The 23,604-nt window shown below is 32.3% G+C and overlaps 4 protein-coding genes across 4 annotated transcripts in view; 2 read left to right on the forward strand and 2 right to left on the reverse strand.

Moving 5' to 3' along the window:
- Positions 1–5,568, reverse strand: part of RpL18 (ribosomal protein L18) — a 29,187-nt gene extending 23,619 nt beyond the window's left edge. The window contains exons 1-3 of the mRNA XM_088275456.1: positions 5,344–5,568; positions 1,919–2,101; positions 784–990 (exon numbers count right to left, since the gene is read on the reverse strand). Of these exons, the coding sequence (XP_088131582.1) occupies positions 784–990; positions 1,919–2,101; positions 5,344–5,464 (511 nt within the window). The 5' untranslated portion in view covers positions 5,465–5,568. The remainder of the gene's footprint in view (positions 1–783; positions 991–1,918; positions 2,102–5,343) is intronic.
- A 1,368-nt stretch (positions 5,569–6,936) lies between these two features.
- Positions 6,937–13,304, forward strand: Cyt-c1 (Cytochrome c1). The gene is made up of 8 exons (XM_088275118.1): positions 6,937–6,982; positions 7,132–7,224; positions 7,532–7,582; positions 9,744–9,892; positions 10,492–10,618; positions 11,320–11,437; positions 11,816–11,997; positions 12,596–13,304. The coding sequence occupies exons 2-8, from the start codon at positions 7,156–7,158 to the stop codon at positions 12,818–12,820; spliced, it is 921 nt and encodes a 306-aa protein (XP_088131244.1). The 5' UTR covers positions 6,937–6,982; positions 7,132–7,155; the 3' UTR covers positions 12,821–13,304.
- Positions 13,305–14,955: 1,651 nt separating this feature from the next.
- Positions 14,956–17,729, reverse strand: Uev1A (Ubiquitin-conjugating enzyme variant 1A). Its single transcript, XM_088275126.1, has 5 exons — positions 17,692–17,729; positions 17,515–17,552; positions 17,138–17,280; positions 16,467–16,592; positions 14,956–15,718 (listed from the first exon to the last, which is right to left on the reverse strand). Exons 2-5 carry the CDS (start codon positions 17,537–17,539, stop codon positions 15,578–15,580), a joined length of 435 nt encoding a protein of 144 aa, XP_088131252.1. The 5' UTR covers positions 17,540–17,552; positions 17,692–17,729; the 3' UTR covers positions 14,956–15,577.
- Positions 17,730–18,006: 277 nt separating this feature from the next.
- Art7 (arginine methyltransferase 7) lies at positions 18,007–22,324 on the forward strand. The gene is made up of 7 exons (XM_088275108.1): positions 18,007–18,329; positions 18,776–19,200; positions 19,460–19,685; positions 20,095–20,888; positions 21,342–21,496; positions 21,756–21,906; positions 22,013–22,324. Exons 1-7 carry the CDS (start codon positions 18,116–18,118, stop codon positions 22,115–22,117), a joined length of 2,070 nt encoding a protein of 689 aa, XP_088131234.1. The 5' UTR covers positions 18,007–18,115; the 3' UTR covers positions 22,118–22,324.
- Positions 22,325–23,604: the final 1,280 nt, after the last annotated feature.

Below are 23,604 nucleotides of genomic sequence, written 5' to 3' on the forward strand. Positions count from 1 at the left end.
AACTATTTTCATAGAATTTAACCCATAGCTACTTATTTCAGTTAAGTTCAAGCTACACATTTTATAAAAATTAAATACTAATATTCCCTCTCAAAAAACGGATAAAAAGAAATGCATATAAATACACATTAAATATATATACATATATACATACAATAAGTGATAAATAAGGCTACAGTACATAGAAAATCAAGTTAGTTGACCAGGAAATTGATAATAATTATTGTTACAAAAATAAAAATGGAGATGACGAATGCACTACATATCGAATTTATGAGACTGATAAGGGAAACATGCAGTAAAGAGTAATACAAATATCAAATATGAAATCTATTCAACTGGCAAGAAAGCATTTTGGACTCGAATGTATTCCGGGCTTTACTTTATGTAGAATCATGTTTTATGATTTGGTTTATTGGAGTGTATTATTTTTTTCTTATTGCAGTGGAAAATTATCATACCAAATGCGAAACTTTACTATGAAACAAAGGTAAACAGCATTAACATTCCTTATTTTATCACCAAAATTTGATCAATATAATAGATTACAGAAATGCATGAAGTAAATGTCAATTCAATTAATACATTTGCAAGATTAAATATGTACTAAACTGTCGTACTCTAGAATTTTTTTTAATCTAACACCAAATTACAGGTGAAAATAAAACCATGTTTACAAGTAAAAAAACTCGGAAATGATTCAAGTCCAACTGTAAACTAATCGCAAATATGACTTAGAAAGCAAATTGAAGCGGGCTTCATGTGTGCACTTGGCTTCAAAACCTTGGTCTTTCACTTGTTGGTGCGGGGGCACTAGGGGAGCCGGCGGGACTTGCTGCAACTCACTGGGCTGCTTGGCCATGGGATTGGGGCGCATCCCTCCCGCGGGCGGCATGCCCCCCATGGGGTGGTAGGCCGGATATTGAGCGGGGCCCACCACGGGGTGGGAGAACTGCGCCTGCTGGTATGGCCCGCCCACTCCAACCCCACCTGAAATGTTTTTTATTTTATTTTTGTAAGTTATTTTACATTGTTTTTTGACATCTCTAGATAGATGAAAATGATCTTCTTCATATATGTTGAGATGCCAAAAAAATTATGTAAAGAAATAACAACTAATTGGACATAATCCAGATTTGTAAACAAGTATTTGGATACACTCAAAATGTTGTGACAAGTTTTAATTGAAGTGCTAGTATATTACTGATCTAGATATACTTTATTTAGAGACACAATGTCTTTTCTCAGTATCATATTCATTAAAAAAAAATTACATTTTTTTGATTAAAAAAAGTGTTTGGCTGAGGGCTATATATAGGCTGACAGGTAGATTATAGGACGTGGATTTTTTTAAATGAAAAATACATAAAAATCACCCAGACTAATTGTAAATCTTTCATGAATTCATTATACAATTGGCAGCAATCAAACTCGTGCCACAAGTTTTACAGTCGAGCGTCCGTCCACTGTCACAATGTCTATCACTTGTTGCTGCGGTAAATAAAAATGGGGCTCAAAACGCATGTTTATCTACACAACAAATAAGGGGATCTAATATTCACTCCACTGATGGATCTCCTGCTATCACTCCAAAATTTCATAAACTGAATCAATGAGCTAATGAATGAGTGAATGGATTAATTTGATTTAAACAAAAGAGATTATAAAAATGAAATTTGATCACTCAATAAGCGTATATGAGAGCAGTAAGATCAGGTTCAGATTAAGATCAACCCACGTCTAACTTTAATTCAAAATTGTCACACGATTTTTTGTCATAATCTTTAGAGGCTTTTCGTAATGTTCATCTGCAGATAGGATAATTTTTTTTTTTTTTAAATCTTACAACTTTAGATAGGTACCGATTGTTACCTAATTATGCCACAGCTCCAGTCCGTGAGAAAGTCTTATAACTTACCTGGTCCCAAAGACGGTGGAACCGAAAGCTGCATAATAGCAGGATCATTGGGTAGTGATGGGACATTATTCACTACTCGGATATCCTTGATATCGGATCCACGGAACAGAATGTAATCGTACACCTGGTTTTGGGGCGCTACAGGGTACTGAGTCTCTCTGTCTTCTGTTCCAAATGAACGAACTGAAACAAAAGGAAATATTTAAAACAATCGCAGGAGGCTAATCCCTCATAAAAACAGGTCACAAGACCTACAACAAGCAGAAGAAGAAGATAATTATATTTTATTGTGACACTTTTCAGTGGTGTGATGGAACTATATTACTAGCAATAAATTGGAAAGTGCTATTCAGTACTTTTATAAACTGTCCATAAACCAGAAAACACATTTAACATAACTTTTTGACCCACAGATGTTTTATCACGAAATTTGTGTCGGGTTGTGGTTATGGACTCTTGAGTCAGAGTTTCTCGGTTCGAACCCACTCTACCACAATTAGATACCTATTTCTAATAATGAGCTGCTTAGGCTCACAGAAATAGTATAAAATTGAAGTATGTATTTTTGTAAATAATAAAAACACAGAAATTTCCGTTACATCTAAAATTCTAAATTCAAAATGGTTGTAATTTGTTCAGTTGACATTGTCAACTGTAGAAACATTAATCAGGTGAAAAAAAATTTAAAAAAGTAAACATTTCTTGTTTATATTTATTGTTATCGGGTTTAAGATGAAGATAATATGTTAAAATAAATCAAGATGTTAGGAAACGTCAAGAGTTAAGGCGATTTGATTTAGGCCATATTTTGACATTGATAGTAACAGTACTATCCTATTTTGTTCGATCTTGGCCAGAAGATTACTTTGTTTTCTGAGTGAGTTTTCTGTGAGCCAAACAAGCACTAGAATGATACCAAAAAATATTTATATATTTTAAATAAAGTGGGGTGAAGCTTGTTGTCAAAGAAATAACATGAATTCTTTAAAATATTAATACATTTTGGTTTTCAAACACCCATATGTTGTTTCTACTCTCTGCTAAGCTCTCTTATATGTTTGATTGCAATTTTGTTTGGTGTTGAGTACGGCATGCATTACCAGTTTAAAGTAAACTAGTAAAATATGGCTGAATTCTATTGACAAATTACCAGGAAAATTATTTCTAATTAACTGGTAATTGCAAAAAAAAATATATATATATTTTTATATATATTATATATATATATATATATATATATATATATATATATATATATATATATATATATATATATATATATATATATACATATATATATATATACATATATATATATACACATATATATATATATATATATATATATATATATATATATATATATATATATATATATATATATTTTTTATTTATTTATTTTTTAATAATATACTATTATATCATTCATAAGTAATAAACAATTAACAATGAGTAAGTCCCTCTTCGAGCCCAAGAGTGTAGTCTCTTATTTGGAGAGGAACAGGGAAACTAGTTTTAAGATATCGCTCACTCCTTTCAAGAACGTCATAAATCAAAAATCTTCAATTTTCAGTTGTTCATGTTTTCGGAATGCCCAGAAAATGTACTATATCCCAGCAAAAGCGGCATATACTTAATATTTACCCGCTACAGGGCAGAAAGTGTTGTTTTTGCATTTTGAAGAAAAGGTATTGTTTAATTATTTTTTTAAATATACTAAATATTTTTCAAATGGAGAAAAAACCTACAGGTTTTACCTAAAAAAATATGTTACACAGTAAAAAGTTCAATAAGTGGCTTGATATTTATTTTTAATACTTTGTATTATAGTATTAAACTTTAAAAACGTTCTCCTGAAAAATCAAGTTTTTTGATTTATGACGTTCTTGAAAGGAGTGAGCGATATGTTAAAAGTAATGCCTATCAAATTAATTTAACTGTACATTTTTTGTAACTATGTTAAATAAATAAAAAATATATATATTTAGGGGGGAAAAAAGTGACATGCATATATGGCATTACAAAAAATCAATTGTATATTTTCATGGCAGTGGCATTCTTTATTAGCATTTTTCAAAATTAAGGCACAAAACAAATTTTAATTTTGAATTGCAGTTTGAACAAAACATTTTTTTTACAAAATTGACAAATTGTGCAGTTTACATTTGTTTTTGTTAACTAAAAACCATTCCCGTCAGTCAACTACTTCCATTTTGTTGGTTCAGAGAATCATAAATACCGTGTATCTTTATTTTATGTTGGCATTTTGACATTTGTGGTGACATTTTTACTGTTGAACCGATACCTACTTGAATATTTATATTATTATTGCGTATCCTCAATTTAATAATGCAAAAAACAATTAAAATGTGAGACGACAATTCAAATACTGTTTTCGAGGTATAACACTATAATTATAATAATTTTTCAACATATTTACAATTACCTGTGAACCACCATTAACTTCATACTTTTACTGATTTACCTGGAATGACATTTTTTCATAATTTTTAATGCCCTAGTATCATGAATGAAAACGTTCAGTATCAGGAAATATATGGGGAAAATCCCCTAATTCTGAATAGATGTTCAAAATGTATGGTTAGGCAAATTATAATACTGAAATTGTATTTAAAGGTATCATATTTCAAAGAACCATAATTATCCCAGGCTGTCTGCAAATCAAGTCACGAATACAACACTTGTATGCACTCTGATAGTTCATTGAACTGTAAATTATTTATAATTATTGAGCATTATAAAATGCACAAATATATACATTTAATGTTACAATTATGACTATTTGCATACTTTCATCCCTTGAGAAAATATTTTTTACAAAACATTTAAAATATACTATGAATACTAAAATGAATGCTGTGAAATTATTGAAACAGTAACAGTAGGAATGAATTAAATAATTCTCATAAATGGAAAGTATTACTAAACAAACGAAAATTATTCTATGTAACAATAATAATAACGTACAATGATAGGAATCACAGGCAAAACGTCCCATATTGGGATAGAGTTCGAAGCGATTATTAGAAATTCGGTAAAATACGAATGAAATAGCTACTTGTTATCCAGCTAACGAGACATAAATGTTATTAATAAGTATTAAAACATGAAATAAAGACCTTCGTATGAAAATAAAAGTCTGGCACATTCAATGATCATTATTATATCAAAACGCATCGGGTAATTGATATAATTTTATAGTTCCAATGAATGATTGGCAGTTTAGACATGAATACCCGCCAAATGCACTACTCATCAATTATAAAGGGAAAATGAATAGTTTCACATACAAACATAATTTTGCACAATATAGGTAGTATATGACAAATTGAAACAGGAATAATACAGAAAAAGCAAATGGAAATTAAGAAATATAGATGTACCGGAGTCCATTGTAAACTTACCGCTAGCCAAAGCGATGGTACATTCTTGAGGGTCAACTGTGAAAAGTCGACCCTCATATCGGATATCTGCCTTTGATATAAGGCTTATTTTGGAGCCCAGCTCCGGCATTCCCGAACTCATAATGATATGGTGACAAAGCTCCTCGGATTGATGAGATTTTTAAAGATAATTTTCACCATCGGAAGAAGAATTAAACGGCGTACACAAACAGCTGAGCGGGTGATGTCATATGAAACCACAAAGAAAAATATTATTTAATTTTAAGTAAGTACCTACTGTAAAATATACAGCACCTACTTACTTACCTTTACAGGCTCATGCGCCGCGTGCAATAAGGGTAGTGCCCTGCCCAAGCATTTTTGTGAAATACATACTTTTAAAAGTTATCTCTAAAAATGGTCGTTCTATCTAGAAAAAATTAAAAATCATTATAAAAATATGAGATTGTTTATAATTTACAAAGCTTTATTATTAAAAAAGTACGAATAACGCTGTTTTTGTTTGCAGTTTTAGAAAACATTTTCTTGCTACTCAAAATGTGAATAAATTTAATGATATAATAATAACGAGATTCTGATGTACTTTTTTTTCATTATTGTATTTCATATTTGTAAATTTATTGTCATTTAAAATGCCTTCAGTTATTAAATAGTCAGTGAAACAAAATGCTAGTTTAAATGTACTTGAATTTGAATTTTCACAATAAATTGATTTTTAATATTTCGCTCATCCCTTAGATTTTTAGTTTTTTGTTCGAGTTTCTCTGAAGAAAAAGTGTCAATAATAATTGTATGAACATGAATTTAAACAAAATATAACATAATATAATATAATAAAGGCCAATCCCTTAGCGATAAATTTTAAACGTGAAAGGCACCCTTTGAGACAAATTCTGACATTTCCCAAATTATCCAACATTTTGGTTCGATTTAGTCAGAATATGTGTTGAGGGTATCCTAAGATACAGAATAATAAGTATTGTGATGGCGAGTGTTTTTGCCAAGAATTTTCACTCATGAATTACATGGAATTTTAGTAGCTTTAAACATAAAGAGTAAATACACTCACGAGTATAAGCATAAGCTATAAAACTTAAAAAGTTGAAGCCTGAGTAGAGCCATGATAAGTGGTGTTCCAAAAGCTGTAGCTAGATTTTAGTCACTTGGACGTTAAGTTATTTAAAAAAATATATTGCGATGATGAAAACATTTGTTATATTATAATGTACTGGATTTAGTTCATTAAATTTACAAGTCATAAAAATCTGGTTCAGATTCATTTTCAGAAAAGGTGCAATATTATTCGGTTTTATTAAAAATGAGCTTGGTAGCTATAAACTATTTACCTCTAATACAAAGGTGGCACTCATTGCTTCGGAATTAATTTATTAGATGACATTACGTTCTGCGAGTTGTAGTTTCGTTAATACCTTTAGGATGTATTGATATAACTTTTTTGAAATCACAGTACGATCAGCATTACTTTTTTCCCAAGGTTTTTAGCCCCACGCCCACGGTCCCTACTTTGTAGTCTCACAGTTCCACAGTCCTACTTTTTATTATCGATAACCACGTAGGCAACATTTACATTTTATTCAAGTCCAATGTTGCCAACGTTGTAAAGACACTTATCTTTGAGGTAATGTCCATTCCAATTTTTTGAAAAGTTATTGAATTTTGTGCCTCTGTAAAATATTTTTTTCAACCGGACGGTTATCCCGTGCATTACAAAATTTATCCTTTCCGTGTCAAAAAATTGTGATTTATCAACATTTCATTTCCCTTCAGACACTTCCACATCCACTGCCCATCATGGCGGCCGCTGTCGGCAGGATTTGCGGAGCTGGACTCCTTAAAACTAATAGTTCTTCAATTAAACAAGTAAGTCAGTCGTTTTATTTATTTATTTCAATATTGTTAGAATGTTCTACGATTGAATATAAGCCACGGATTTTTTTGTACGATTGTCGATTTGATATCTCAAAGTCTGTGTTTTTGTTCCATTTTCTGCTATAACTTATTGTTTTCTCCTAGAACTAAGTTTTAAAATATAAATGTTAATTTTATATCATGAAATATGACAGTTTTTTTCATATTCCTTGCAATAGGCGCGGTTAAATAATATTTTTCTTCTAACCTCTTTATTATGTAACAAGCTCCTTACCTAATTCTAACCTTCTTTTTGCAGATCAGTAAATTATCCACCGCTGCTGGAGGATGGTCCAAAGGCCAGAAATATGTATGTAATTATATAAGTTTTAAAGTTTTTACCTTTTATTCGCCAAAGCTGTTACATTTTATGTTTACTTTTATTTTTCCAAGTCTCATTTTGACAGTTGTTAACTTGACTACAAACATTAAAATATTTCAACACAAATAACCCTTATTGGGTAAACAGACAGTGATAATAGTAATTAGAATTTATACATTTTTTTTAATTCCCTCATAAATGACATAATTTTAAAATTCAAATTGAAACATTTTACTTCAGATAAATAAAATTTTATCTTTTTACATTTTTCAAATAAAACTTTGATGAACTAGAATTACTCAAATATATTATTTTCTTATTTCAAGTTCTTTAATATTTCATTTGTTGAGAAAAGAAAAACTTCTTTGAATTACAAAAAAAGTGTTGAAACAAGTCAAACCTTTTATGCCTTTGTTACCAGATAGATTTCTAAATTGGTAAAGATTTTTGTTTTCCAAATAATTTATTTTGAACATTGGAATGGTGGAATCGAGGTATTGTGATTACGGATAGTATTTTCAATTGGTCATTGTTATCATAATGAGTAGTTTAAAATCCTGCGTTTAAAATTATATGCAACATAATCTGCCTATTGCAACAAATTTTGGCTATTATCAATTCTTCCGGCTATGCCTCTGTACAAAAGAGAGTTGGTTTGCAAATATTTCATGTGTAAAAAACCTGTCAGAAAATGCAACCACGTAATTGTTGCCCATCCTTGAATTATCTTTGTGCCATTAACTTTCGAAATTTTGTGGACTGCATTCTAACTTTTTCGAGGAGTAAAAATATTTTTTTATTACCTGGTCAGGAAACACTAGAAATTTATTGAATAGCAGTTATTCGTACTAGTAACAAAAAACAGCTTTCAATGTAACATTTCTTAAACAAAAGAAAGCATTGGGAAGTACCCAAATTATGACGTTTATCCAAATTTCTACTTATTATTGGAAATTTCAGTGCATGTAAAAAAAAACAGGCTGCATTTTCACTCATTTTAACCGCATGGGATACTATTGGTAATTTATGTGCATATAAACAAAATATATTGTAATGTATCATTGAATGTTGAAAACTGTAAATATTCAAAATATAATTTTACGGAGCAAATAAATAGGGAACTACTAAAGTTTTTTCATTACTATTTTTTTTTTTAAACCCTTATCCGCACCCCAATGGTGCATAGGGCACTGCGTCATACAAACGCAGCGTTATCCTGATCGTTTACACATGAAGGAAAGGTGATCAGCCCTCCGCTTCAGGTACCAGTCCAGGGTAATATCAAATAAATAGTACAGTGAAAAAAAATCACTTATATTTATTTTACCCCCCCTGGGAATCGAACCCGGGACCTCCAGAACGGTAGCCGAGCGTGCTGACCATTACACTACGGAGGCGAACATTAACTATTTAAACCATATTAATTTATCATTAAAATGGAACTTTGCTTTAAAATCACTATAAATATTTTATTATAACTTAATTATAATGTCTACCGGTTTCGAAGCTAACCGCTTCTTTATCAAGACTGATTAAAACTAAAACACTATCTACTTAACAAAATTTAAAATATTTTGAAGGTTAGGCAACGGAGCTTGGATAGATCTTAAGTGGCTTTATTTTTTGTGTTGATTGGCAGTCACAGTCACACTTAAGATCTATACAAGCTCCGTTGCCTAGCCGTCAAAATATTTTGAATTTTGTTAAGTAGATAATGTTTTAGTATTAATCAGTTTTGATTAAGAAGCGGTTAGCTTCGAAACCGGTAGACATTATAATTAAGTTATAGTAAAATATTTATAGTGATTTTAAAACAAAGGTACTTTTTAATTATAAAATGGGAAATCAGTAAGTCAATGCTTCAAATATAAATTATATATTAATTTATGTTTATATAATATAGTAATACCCCTCTGAGCGTGGTTAATCCATCAAATAAGTTTGGGAACCTATTCACTGGATGGACACACCAATCCACTAATTACAAGCAGGCTACTAGTCAAATAAGTAAGCAGTTTATGTTTGAAAGCCAGTGCTTTAATTTATAATACATATAAGGTTCTGCCAAGAAATGCCAGTGGAATGTTAATCTGTTCTCTAAACTTAGTTCTTTTCAAGATTCCTGATACCAAGCTGTGTTGTCTTTCAGATGCTATCATCTTTAGGAGTAGTGGGAGGTAGTATTGGTGCTCTGTGGTATGCCCTCGAGCAGTCGGTCAGCGCCTCGGGTACAGAAGTGCATCCGCCTCACAACCCTTGGACCCACCATGGATTTTTACAATCTTACGATCACCGTGGGTATGTTCCGTAACTTCATTTTTACATTATTATTAGTGCTATTTTTGTCTGCCTCCGTGGTGTAATGGTTAGCGTGTTTAGCTGCCGTGCTGAAGGTCCCGTGTTCGATTCCCAGGGGGGGGGGTGAAAATAAATATTAGTGATTTTACACTCTAATATTTATTTAATATTACCCTGGACTGGTTCCTGAAGCGCAGGAATGATCACCTTGCCTTCATGTAAGTAAAGATCAAGATAACACTGCATCAATATGATGCAGTGCCCTATGCACCATTGGGTGCAGATAAGGGTTAGAAGAATTTTGTACAGCCCCATTTGTATCATTTTCAAAGTGAACAGAGTATATATACATATATATTTCCTATACTGGCATCTTAAACATAATATTAGTCACCTGGCCATGTAATGAACTATGAATTTTACAGTTTGTTTTTAAAAACTGTGCTGTATGTCTCATTAAATATAAATAAGGGAAAAAGAAAATATATGGTACAGTGTTTTTATCTGTGTGAGTAATAATATTTTTATCAGAGCTCATTAAAATTGACAATATAGTAAAAAAATAGCACTAATTGACAATGTTTTAATATGTTGTTTAGAATCCGACGAGGTTATGAAGTATACAAGCAAGTGTGTGCAGCTTGTCACTCACTGCAGTATCTTGCTTTCCGTAACTTGGTAGGAGTCTCTCACACTGAAGAAGAGGCTAAGGCTGAAGCAGAAGAGGTACTAACTTTTGACAAATTTAATCTATGTAGCTATAGATGGGCTCCGCCCATTAATAAAAAAATATAAATTCCCATAATCACCTGCAGTTGCTGCTGGGCAACTTAAATAAACAACTAAAATATTTTATGATATGGTGTCGATAGTTGAATCCTGCGATCCTGGGGCTCATGGGACCATGGGACCCTTGGGCCAAAAACATTTGGATTTTCCCACCAAATCCGACACTCCTATGTTGGCAGCTATGGAAGGATTTACATATGACGCCTTATTGGTAGAATTTAATATTTTAAAATGTATGTAAATCACCAGTCCTTGATTATGGAAAAAAGGTTAATGATCTTATAAAAATGTCCTTTTATTTTTAACCACCCTACCTTCGGGTTATTTTCAGGCATATTTTTTATAAACAAGCAAAAAAATCACAATGTTTGTTGTCACAAAATGTTGTCAGATATAAAACCTGACAAAAATTTGTCAGTGTATCCGGTACGCATTAAATATTTTTGGAACAGATATCTTTTCTCGTTCGCGTAGGCCATTCGGGTTAGCGCAGAATTGTGAAGGAAAATCGCGCGTATCACGCACGTTCGTATGTGTAGGGCGGTTAAGTATGAATGATTTTTACTCCTTAAATTCGCCCATTCTTTAAGTTTGTTCGTTTACCAGATTTATCGAAGTGTGTATTCTTCTTTTGATAGGCAATGATTAAAGATGGACCCAATGAAGTTGGTGAATATTTCATGAGACCAGGAAAGCTCGCAGATCGCTTCCCATCGCCTTATCCCAACGAAGAAGCTGCCCGAGCTGCTAATAATGGTCTGTATTTTTATTTTAGTGTGTAAATTAAGGGGAAACAGCACTATGACAAATCTCAGAGAACACGTTTTCACAAATTAATCCTCTTGATATGTGTGTTTGTTCAACATTGAACTAAATTTTTGGTTTAGGTTAAAATTGTTTTTAGTATAATAGAATACATTTTTTGAAATATCATATCAACTTTAATGTGCATCACAAAAGGGACTATGCAAACAGCAGCCTATTTTACAGGAGTGTAAAAAAGCCAGTATCTTTTATGATCTTTTGTTTTTTTTTAAAATTATTTTGTATTATGTAATATCACCTATTTGTGAGATATGTGTTACATTTTAAAAGAAAATCATTTAGTTATCATTATAATGTTTGTTTTAACAGGTGCTTATCCTCCCGATCTGTCATACATTGTGGCCGCCCGCAAGGGAGGAGAGGACTACATATTCGCTCTGCTGACGGGGTACACTGACCCACCAGCTGGTGTCCAGATCAGGGAGGGACAGTACTTCAACCCCTACTTCGTAGGAGGAGCTATTTCCATGGCCCAAGCCCTGTATAATGAGGTATGGATCCTTAACAATTTTTTCATACTTATGTCGATAAATTAAATAACTTCTACTTCTTTTAACCCCTATCCGCACCCAATGGTGCATAGGGTACTGCAACGTATTGACACAGTGTTATCTTGATTTTTACTTACATGAAGGCAAGGTGGTCACTCCTGCGCATAAATTAATGAAGAACATAAAACATATTTCAAAAACAAATTTAAAAACCAATTTTATTCACTGCTTTTGTTTTTTCAGAAGAATTTTAGTAATGACTATGTATAAAATAGTAAAAATAGCCACTTGACACTTTAACCTAAGCAAATATGTATTAAATTTTTCGTAAATATTGATAAAACATTTATAAAATAGTTTTTTTAATCAGAAATATTTTCCGTTTTGAAATTCCATTTCTGTATCATTTTACAGCGATTGTCAATTAATTAATATGTAATAAATATTAATTATTATATAGTGACTTTTGTGACCGATCTTTTGTTGATATTTCTAAATCAGAAACCACAAAACTATGAGAGAAACCAAAAACGTGAGTAACTCTCTCTCTCTCTCTGCCATTGTCACTTTTATCTGTACTCTATAATAAAATCCACAGGCTATAGAATACTCGGATGGCACTCCTCCCACGGCCAGCCAGTTGGCCAAGGACGTGACCACATTCCTCAAGTGGGCCTCGGAACCCGAGCATGACGTGCGGCAACTGTATCTCATCAAGGTGCTGGGCATCTCGGTGCTGGTCGGCTCCTCCTTGTACTACATCTACCGCCACAAGTGGACCGCCATGAAGTCCAGAAAGATCGCCTTCAAACCCCGATCATAAGTTGCAAACTAAATCAATTCTGTTGTAGTATAATGCTGGTCCTTTAATTTGAGCAGTGACTTGGGAAAGGTTTTCAAGAAAGTGGATATTACAGAATCCAATCTGTATTTCTTTTAAGTTTACCTATCTCGGATATAAGCGGACAACATTTGTATATACCATATTGGTTAATACATGTCAAAATTTTACTGTTATAAAATTTCAAATTTGCGCATTTGACACTCTGCATATGTATTTAATTAGATAGTTTGTAACATATGTGTTTATATAAGTACATATTTTTTATTTAATTTGGATTGTAAATAGTAAATGTTGAATATCAAAGGACCTCAATAAATGAATATTATGTTCATAAATTTTCACTCTATGCCACAATTCCCAAAACATCTTGTTATACCTGGAGGAAAGCTGCAGTACCTTCACTCGACACTGTTATTTATTGTATTCAATTGTATGTTGAATAAAGCTAAATATTTAATAATTACGAATTGGTCAATTATTTATGCTGTATATCTATGCCAACCTTAAAACACAGATAAACAAGTTTGGAAAAATTACATCAAATACTGCTTTCGACATATCCGAAATATTTTATTCCTTTGTTGCATACCCCACTGCTAAAGTTTAAGTTGCTAAAGCTGACATCTCCATTTGACCAATCACAAGACTTCTCAAAACATCTGATTAAATGATTCTCTAAATGTATATCAAAAAGCCTAAAGGTGGTGACTGACCGAGAGCATTTCGTTGTAACGTAAAACATTACGATGCGAGCATTCAGGCAGTCAATACACCGAGCCGAGCGCTCCATCCATAGTTTCAGATGCTTGCTGCGTGCAATGTTACGACGAAATGCTCCGGTCAGTCTCCACCAGAATAACATGTGGAGATTGAATAACATATTAAAAAATCATTTATGATACTTTAGATCAGCAGGGTAAAGAAGCTAATAAATAGAACACATTGTTTTTTTTATCCATTCTTTTATTTCTATTGGTGTGATTGAGCCTGTTTTAGCTTAAAAGTGAATTCCTCTCATTTTGTTCTATATTGAACAAACTGTGGTTAAAAAATAAAACTCATAAATTGCTCTGTCATCATATTCATATTTAAATAGCTTCATTTTTATCAATGGATTATCCTCACCCAACATGGCTCAAGCTAAAAGAAATATAGGCAGTATAGCGTTGATTATTTAAAGTTCATCATGATAAACATCTGCTTGTGTGCCTTTTGTGCGAAAGAGTTTTAAGCGATGAAACTATGATAAACCGGATTGTGATCCTGAATTGCAAACTCTGTCTCAGAGTTTCAGGGTCTAGCCCACTGTACCACAGATTTCTATTAATAATTGGCCACTTAGGCCTACAAAAATGACCAAATTTAAATATTTGTGTATTGGACAAGGGCCCAAATATTGTTTTTTAAACCTTCCAAGTTGGAGGATCACCTAGGAAGTTGTTATACCCTGATAAAACAAATAAAGATTTGACATACTTTAAAATACTGAAAGAAAAACTTCAAAAGAAAACCAGTGGGCAGCACGTTTACTTCTATGTCAAGATGAGACAATGGGTTGCGGGCATCTTGCTGTATCTCACTTCTTCATCTTCAAACCCTTATTCGCAGCCCAATGGTGCATAGGGCACTGCATTATATAAACACAGTGTTATCTTGATCGTTAACACACGAAGGAAAGGTGATCAGCCCTCCGCTTTAGGTACCAGCAGTCCAGGGTAATATTGAATAAGTATTAAAGTGAAAAACAGGTTAAATAAAAGTTGAAAAATACATATTGGATGTTTTATTATATAAAATGCAGTTCCACCAGAAATGGACATCAGTGGCTCTGGATTAAGTATATTAAATATATTCCCGTTATTGCAAGAAAGATTTTGTCAGCTTTTCCATCTTCACACCCCGTGAAAAGAAGTTTTAGGGCATTAATTTCATTTCATATAAAAAGAAGTTAAATAAAAATTGGTATGAAAAAAAATAAGGGCGAAAAAGTTTGGGATACTATGCTGTACACAAAATGAGTAACATGACTATAATTTTCAAGCTGGTTTTGTGAGTTGGCCCATTGGGCACCTAAAACATCCCTTTAAGTATAACTGGGTCAAGGAATAAAACAGTTTAATTTTACAAGTGTATATATTTAAAGTAAAATTATAACCTAATTAGCCACAGCATAACACATATTGGACAATCAATACGTCAGTAGATTACATAAGGCGTGATTTATTTTTTGACAATATAGCTTTTAATTATAAGAATTTAGACCTTTAATGTATTATGCAAAGTAAACATTAAAAGTGCCATTATTGGTAAATTTCCAGCCGTATATGTATTTAGTAGGTGCTCGTGCAACACCTTCCGTTAAAACAACATTGCGATAAAAAAATATAATAAGTAACAATTCTGATTTACCAAAAAAGAGTAGAAATTGAAAAATATCGGAACTAAACCGATACCCTCAATTATTTTCTACTCTTTTTTGATAGACTGCAGCTTGTATTTTGTAAGTAAAGAATAGTTTTGGTGTGAACATAATTATAAAATAGTATAAAATGCGAGAATCACAAAGTATTAATTCTTAAACAAGGAATATATTTGCATATGGATAGTAAAAAAAAATTATAGTCGAGGTTAATACGCTAACGTACTGTAGAATTAACCTAACTGATGGATAACATTTAAAGATTTTACTCGGTGACTGTTTCGGATTACAGGTTCTTATCAGTTAGTGTATTCACGCTAAAATGTACTGCCTTCTGGGGGTTGGGAGAGCTTCATATTTTCTTTCAAGGTCATTATACGCCGTAATTCTTGGAGCACTGTCTTGATGGTGTATTCCCGCTGCCATCGAGCCAATATCGGCACATGCCTGTTATCCACCTGCACACACAAACACATCCAATGATAAATCAAAAGCAGGCTCTTGCAGCTTGGAATCTAACGAGACAACTTGAAGCATATTTTCTTCTGTAGTGAACGAATGTAACTACATATTTTTAATTTTAAAATCATTAATATTTTTACTACAAAACAGGAGTGAAAAAAAATATCAGTGATATTTAACTCTACTATTTACACAAATAAAGAACAGAACAACACTGCCTCAAAACAATGCAGCGCCATATGCACCATTGGCCGCGGGCGAGAAAAAAAATCATTTAATCTGGGTAACTTTAAACTCTTGATAACAAAAGATCGATCATTTTTTATCTATTAAAACTAACTTTTTTATAAAAAAAATTTATCTCCCCAATAATTGGTGCAGTATAGTTAACATAGATATTTTAATTTACTTTTATAAACGCTTTACTCAAATATTAAAAAAAAACAGATGTTAAAAAAAAGTCAAATGCTTACTTGAGAAATAAGAATTTTTTTATTCGTGGAAACATGGACAGTAACAATCATGCATATTAACAGCAATAATATAGAAATCCTAAAAAAGATTTATATGAAAAGTACATTAGAATTTTTTTTGTTGTTGAAAATTTACAATAATGACTTTTGACAATGGTGCTTGGATAAAGTATTTCTTTATGCCATGATAAAAAAGTTCCATTCCGTTAACAATTAAATAAAAGAGTTTTCAATGTATAAATTTAATAAAAATATATAAAGTCACACTTACCATCCCATTAGAACTGTTGATACAATTCATATTTATTCTAGACATAAATTTGGCTGATGGAGCGTCATCAGGATATCTTGGGCCACATTCAATTTTCAGTGAATACATCCTATTTTCATATGGAGTCTGAAACATGAAGACTCTTCATTTGTAGATATACAAATCAACATGGCGTTGAATGATCAAATCAAAATTAAGTTTTCAGAAAAAAATTAAGTTAGTGGACTGTGAATAAAAGGCATATTTTTTATGTATAATACATAGTTAGCAAAAGAGATTAATTTTTCTATAATGCTGCTAACTGAATTCAAATTAATGTTACATCTACCATGAAGAAAGCACACTTATGTTTATGAAATACGGTATTTGATATATTTTGCAAACAGCATTTTACAAAGGTTCAATAACATTTCAAAAAATTATTTTTAAAATACATCACCAGCTTTATGGCGGAACGGGTACATTTCATGAGTGAGAAGTATTTATAGATGATAAAAAAATCAGTAAAACAATGAATATTTATGTAAACCAATATAGGTTTAAATAAATATTTTTAAAAAGTAAACAGTAAAATATAATCGCATTGTTTTCATGGAAAAAACCTAATCTGACTCTCACATTGGTATTTTGTTCTGGTTTAGTTAATTTAATAAAGTATTCTGAAAATTTACCCTTGGGGGACCGATAATCATGCCAGTCCAGTGTGTTAAGGTCATGTCATCGTCATTTTCCAATCCCCAGGATATGGTTCCATCACCGACTCCTTTCTGTCCTTGTTCCAATTCTTCCAATAAACGAAAATTGCGAGGAACCACTGCCAAGGGGAAAAACAAGCCGATAAAATATCCGCAGAGCTCGATGTCTTGCTTTAAGCGTATTACGGAACATGTCACTATAGTAAGGGTGGGGTTATAAAGATTTTTCAGAAACTGCATCAATAGTCCGAATTGTACAAAATTAATTGAGACGGGCCAAATTAATGCCTAAATTAAAGTCCACAAAATTCACAAATAACGAAACTGAAATACAAAGTAATAATGTTGCTTACCAACGCCTGATGACGGCACCGCCATGATTTCGCAAAATCTGTGGAGAAAAAAACAATAAAATAAAATCAGAGCAATGGAAATGAATTGCCGTGAAATTTATTCAAACTTAACACAAATATCACGCGGTAATTTAATGAATATCACAATCAAAACGCATAAAATGTGCGGCTATCTACCTTATTCGACCTTCTATTTGGCGAAGTTTCTTCGCAATGTATACCAGTAACAAAAATATAATAACCTCAAAATATTTTTAATATAAATTCACCTACCTCCGTATTTATCAATAAATAAAAAACAACTTTTATGGATTAATTTGATTACCAAATTTCTTATAAAAAATAAAATCCCAAATGGAAAAAGTTACGTTGGTATAGCTAATATAACTTGAAACTTTTTTTTTCGCTACGGCGATCATCCATGAGTGTTCTGAGTTTCTGAACAGTTCTGAGTAAAACTGGTAATACTCAGGTAATACGAAATGACAGAACGCAGTCTGTGTGTTCGTTGAAAAGTTCCTCGTTTTTTCGTTTTCTTCAATAAGAAATATTACGAAAAACAAATTTTAAATAGTTTATACTTTTGTATTGAATTCTAAAAATGGTTGTATTTACTCAAAAGTTCAACGGTGTTACTGGAAGCTGCGAGTGGGACGTTCAAGATGACAATTATGATTACCATCAAGAAATAGCAAGATCAGCATTCGCTGACATGCTACACGATACAGAGAGAAACCAGAAGTATTTCGTAGCTCTTAAATATGCGATTGAAAAAATGCACGATTCCGGCAAGCTAGCCAATGTTCTGGATATTGGTAAGGCGATATTTGATCGGCACTAACTATGCTTTATAAGTATTGAGTTGAATTATGAATGGGGTTTTGATTCATGTATATAACTACTCATTATCACTTATGTTAGTCTCGTTTAGTTTGGTCGTGTCAGTGACCAAGTTATCCCAAATCAATGCAGCATACCACTGCTGGTATGACGAAAAATTCGACGTAATACTACAGAAAGTAGATGTTCACAAATTACAACCCTTTTTGGATAATATCAAGGATGTCTTCCTGTTTTGATTTTCAAATATTTTTACTATGAAAACACTAGAAAAATGATTTACCCGAAAGAGGGTAATGTCTTGGACTAGGATCGAATATCTTAAATTAAAGAACTAATTATCATGGAATAGGATCTAAAATAGGTACAAGGTGCAGATTACAGTAATTGATTGGTTTTAAATGTCTACTTACCATTGTAGGTACTGGAACTGGATTACTATCCATGATGGCTGCTCGCTGTGGAGCTGACAGTATTGTGGCTTGTGAAGCATTCCAACCGATGGCTGATTGTGCATTAAAGATTATTAATGACAATGGATTTTCCGATAAAATTACTATAATTCCTAAGAGATCTACCGAACTGACAGTCGGTGAACACGGGGACATGAAACATAAAGCAAATATTTTAGTTACCGAAGTTTTTGATACTGAACTTATCGGGGAAGGAGCTATACAGACATTTTCACATGCACATTCCGTTTTGTTGGAGAAGGATTGTATTGTTGTACCTGACTCTGCAACTATCTACGCGCAGGTAGTAGAGTGTCCAACACTCCAGAAATGGAATAAATTGATAGATCTGGCAGACGAAGATGGTGACATTCTTATAAAAACTCCTCTTCAGGTATGTAACTTGTTCCAATATAATCAATATTTGAACTGCATACTTTGTGTTTTTCCGTTTTGTAACTTATACTTTGTTATAAAATCACTGTATATCTTATAACTTAATTATATTTTCATTATAATGTAAAAACTAAAAATACCCAACGGAGTCGTGGTACCAACCCTAATATATTTGAAACAAGTAGACCATTAATTACTACATCTCACTTGGGTTAAACCCAGACATTTTGTAAAGTAATTTTTATTTTGTCCTGTAGATGAAAGAATGCAATGGTTCTGCAGCCGTTCACGATATTCAACTAAGCCAGATTCCCCTTTCATCATTTAGAGAAGTGTTGAAGCCGTTACCTATCTTGCACTATGATTGGTCTGGAAAAACTCCGCTAAAGAAAATTGCATCCTCTATGACCGATGGAAATGCTAACCTAACTTGTAATGCTCAAATGGTATTCATGTGGTGGGTTCTCAAGATGGACACAGAAGGTATATTATACATAATAATGAGGCAAGCTACGTCATAACAGCAAACATCTTTACATTTGTGTTGAACTTTGACTTTTTTTAATACTGAAAACCAATGGAAAAATATTGACCCTAAATTAATTACTCAGTATAATCATAATCTACATACTATTATAAGTTTCTCAGTCGTTTTATTTAGGATTGCTTTTCCATCTAAACTGAGAAGCAAAATACTGGAAGCATCTTAATGATTACCATCAAAATTCGGTGCCTTATATGTAGCATTAAAATACTCAGTGTCAATATTCAAAAAAAGTAAAAAAAAATGTCAGTAATTATTGAAAAGCACCCTATGTTTTGTGTAAATTAGAACTGAAATTTTAATTAATTATATTCACAAACATGTAAATATTGTGAACTTGTATTTTAGGTAAAGTAAATCTGAGTTGTGCTCCTTGGTGGTGCCATCCCGACGCTGACCTCAACCATGAGACTCCACAAGACACAATCCCGTGGCGTGATCACTGGATGCAGGCAGTTTATTATTTCCCAAAAGAGATATCAGTCAATAAGGGTGATGAGCTCACTTTGGTTTCTTCTCAAGACGAGTATTCGCTTTGGTTCAGTTTGAAAAAAAAAGAGAATATTTCCAACGGAGACTTTCATCGCCCGATATGTGAATGTGGCGTACACATGACATACTCAAGAACGCATGTGGCTTGTATGAATGATGGAACTCGTAATAAAAAGATGCTAAGAGTACTGAAAGATAATGTTAATGCTGACACTACTTGCTTATGTCTCAATGGAGCCTCTTTGATGGGGTTAGCAGCCGCAAAATACGGGGCAAAAAAAGTGATATACGTCGAGTCGGGTATAATAACCAAAAGGATTCTGCAGTCATACATTTCATTTAACAATCTCACAGAATCTGTTGCGATTTTACCAAGCATTGAATCTGTCTCCCAGTCATTCCCGCATGACACCATATCCTTGATACTTGGTGACCCTAATTTTAACTCTGCAATATTACCTTGGGACAATCTGCATCTTGGGCATGTTGTTGGAAAATTTAAATCACAGTTCAAAAAAGAAGTTAAAGTGATTCCGGGTGCTTGCAGTTTGTGGGTGATGCCTGTTGAATTCTTCGATTTGCACAAAATCAAAGCACCTCTCAATGTTTGCGAAAATATAAATTTGAAGATATTTGATGAACTTGTCAAGGTTTGAATAACCATTTTTATTGTATTTAACTAGCCAGTTGTTTTTTCTGTTAAATGCAAATATATATTTTTTATAATTTATATTTGAAGCACTAACTTTGTGATTTTCCATTTTATAATTAAAATGTAACTTTGTTTTAAAATCACTATAAATATTTTATTATAATTTAATTATAATGTCTACCGGTTTCGAAGCTAACCGCTTTTTTATCAAGTATTAATCAGTATTGATAAAGAAGCGGACAGCTTCGAAACCGGTAGACATTATAATTTAGTTATAATAAAATATTTACATATAGTGATTTGAAAACAAAGTTATATTTTGATTGTATATATTTTAACCCACCTTAAATTAACTTATCTAAACATCACAATATTATCAGACTTTTGGATTAATTTCATTTGCATAATTAATTAATTACGATCGCTGCTGAATAATATTGAAACTTTTTAGAATTCAAGATCAAAAAGTGATGATGAGATAGAAGCTCAACCTCTCTGGGAATATCCATGTTTCTGCAGATCCGTTCCTGTAAAGATTATGGAGATTGAATTAACTAGTACCGAAGAAACTACACAAGTTGTAGCCAGTTCCCAGCTATGTGAAAAGTAACCAAAAAACTTTGTAATTTTATTTACGTATAATAAAAAATTATTGGAAAATTGCATATTTGTACAGCACAATTTTCAATTCTCTCTTCCTCTTGTGCCATATGACTCTCATCTTGTTGACAGCTGCATGAAACAGTTATGTTTTGTCTTATTGTTTTGTATGTATTTTACTTTGGATGAGTAGTCAATTGAATCTTTATTTTTATCCTCTCAATATATATAACTACTTAATCATAACTTATCATTATTTTTAAAGTGATGGACTTTACAACGGATTCGTTTTCTGGTTGGAGTGGAACCTCGACGGGGAAAAGAAAAATATTATTAGCACTGGACCTATTTTGCAACCAGAGCTTAATAAAAGAGTTATGTGGGATCCTTTCTCACGGCAGGGAGTCAAACTTATGGTTAGTAATAAAATAAAATAAAACTTTTATTTTAACTACCTTATTTAAAATTCTTTTGTTTTTAAATATAAAACATAATAAATACAATTTTAAAATTCCATTTCAGGGGGAAAACAAGATGATGCAATCGACAGATTTGCTTGACTATGAAGTAAAGTGTAATTTATCCAATGGCTTTGTTGATATCAATGTATCAATTAAAAATAAATAAAGTTTGCCATTTAAGTCTCAATGAATGACTCGTTAAATTATTACCCCATTTGCGTTTACTAAGCAATAGTGAATGGCAACATGCGAGGATTTTTTCCATTTTTGGTGGGCGACGCTTCCATCTGCTTTAAATTAGTTAAATAATGTTATTCAATAAGAAAATCTAAAATATGATGTATTTTGAGAACCTATTAAATTTGTTAATCAATTTGCTGTTTTTGTTTATTAAAAATTTAAGTATGTCGTCGTACAGGAGAATGTGACCAACTGACAAAACGTAAAATGTTCAGGAGAGCCATTCAAATCACTTCTGCTTGGCAAGAAAATAAACATCAATGCAGTTAATCATTTTTAACAAGTCAATATATCATCCGCCTCCGTAGTGTAATGGTCAGCACGCTCGGCTACCGTTCTGCAGGTCCCGGGTTCGATTCCCAAGGGGGGTAAAATAAATATAAGTGATTTTTTCACTCTAATATTTATTCAACATTACCCTGGACTGGTACCTGAAGCGAGGGGCTGATCACCTTTCCTTCATGTGTAAACGATCAAGATAACACTGCGTTTATATGACGCAGTGCCCTATGCACCATTGGGGTGCGGATAAGGGTTTTATTTTTATTATATATTATACTTCTAAGTTTAAAATCCTTTGGGATTTTTTCAGGGCAATATTAACCTGTTTTTTTAATTATTTCCAATTTTCTTACATTCAACGGCAACGTATGGGATAGAAACTATCGAAAGCTTGTGTAACCGATAGCAGGAGAGGTCGATATTGATGAAAAGCAGCCGCTGCCTGTACCTGCATTTCCAGAAGCGTGCACACTCTTTGAAAGAAAACTTTCTACAACGCACATTCAATAACTGATGCTGAAAAAATACTATTTGCAAAGCCGAAAATAAACTATTGACTTACGAAAAAAAAAACAGTAAAAAAACATAAGTATTTTTTAAAATTCTATTAAGGTTTATATTTTTTTTTAAATAAATACATTTGCATCTGAAACATGTGTTCTTCATAGAATTTTAGCCTACGAATGGTTATGCAGATTGGGAGGATGGTATCTTTACTCGGTCGTATCTATTTGCGTATTGACCTCTTAATCCCGCATTCATTGTTTTCCCGCATTCATAGTTTATTTTAAAAGGTCCCTGTAATTGCTTTTTTGATGATGACATTTCATCAAACTGGGATTCATTAGTACATACTTCCCGCTTTCAGAATTAATTGGAAAATGGTAATCTTTCAATGTTGAACTGTAATTGGAAATTTTTCTAGGTCATTTTTGAAAACTCTACATTGCTAAGTACGATATGATGTTTTTCTGCAGTATTTATATGGGGATAAGATAACTACTTAGAATTCTTCGACCCTAAAGGTGGGGACTGATTGGCGTCATTTCGTCGCAACGTAACACGTTATGATGCGAGCATTCGTATAGTCAGTAGTCAGTATGACAAAATGCACCGGTCAGTCCACACTTA

Source organism: Brachycentrus maculatus, unplaced genomic scaffold (genome assembly GCF_059751285.1).
Source record: "Brachycentrus maculatus isolate JH-2025_06_01 unplaced genomic scaffold, ASM5975128v1 h1tg000036l, whole genome shotgun sequence".
In the NCBI taxonomy this organism is placed as follows: Eukaryota; Metazoa; Arthropoda; class Insecta; order Trichoptera; family Brachycentridae; genus Brachycentrus; species Brachycentrus maculatus.

Bases quoted from the DNA above. Each gene is read 5' to 3' on its own strand.
- Cyt-c1 (XM_088275118.1), top strand. From the start codon at position 7,156: ATGGCGGCCGCTGTCGGCAGGATTTGCGGAGCTGGACTCCTTAAAACT. The intron at 7,583-9,743 runs GTATGTAATTAT...GTTGTCTTTCAG, and splicing joins GGTCCAAAGGCCAGAAATAT to ATGCTATCATCTTTAGGAGT. The intron at 9,893-10,491 runs GTATGTTCCGTA...TATGTTGTTTAG, and splicing joins CAATCTTACGATCACCGTGG to AATCCGACGAGGTTATGAAG.
- Uev1A (XM_088275126.1), bottom strand. From the start codon at position 17,539: ATGGCGGTGCCGTCATCAGGCGTTG. The intron at 17,281-17,514 runs GTAAGCAACATT...TCCCCTTGGCAG, and splicing joins GGTGCCGTCATCAGGCGTTG to TGGTTCCTCGCAATTTTCGT. The intron at 16,593-17,137 runs GTAAATTTTCAG...TTCATGTTTCAG, and splicing joins TGATTATCGGTCCCCCAAGG to ACTCCATATGAAAATAGGAT.
- Art7 (XM_088275108.1), top strand. From the start codon at position 18,116: ATGGTTGTATTTACTCAAAAGTTCAACGGTGTTACTGGAAGCTGCGAG. The intron at 19,201-19,459 runs GTATGTAACTTG...TTTGTCCTGTAG, and splicing joins TTATAAAAACTCCTCTTCAG to ATGAAAGAATGCAATGGTTC. The intron at 19,686-20,094 runs GTATATTATACA...CTTGTATTTTAG, and splicing joins TCTCAAGATGGACACAGAAG to GTAAAGTAAATCTGAGTTGT.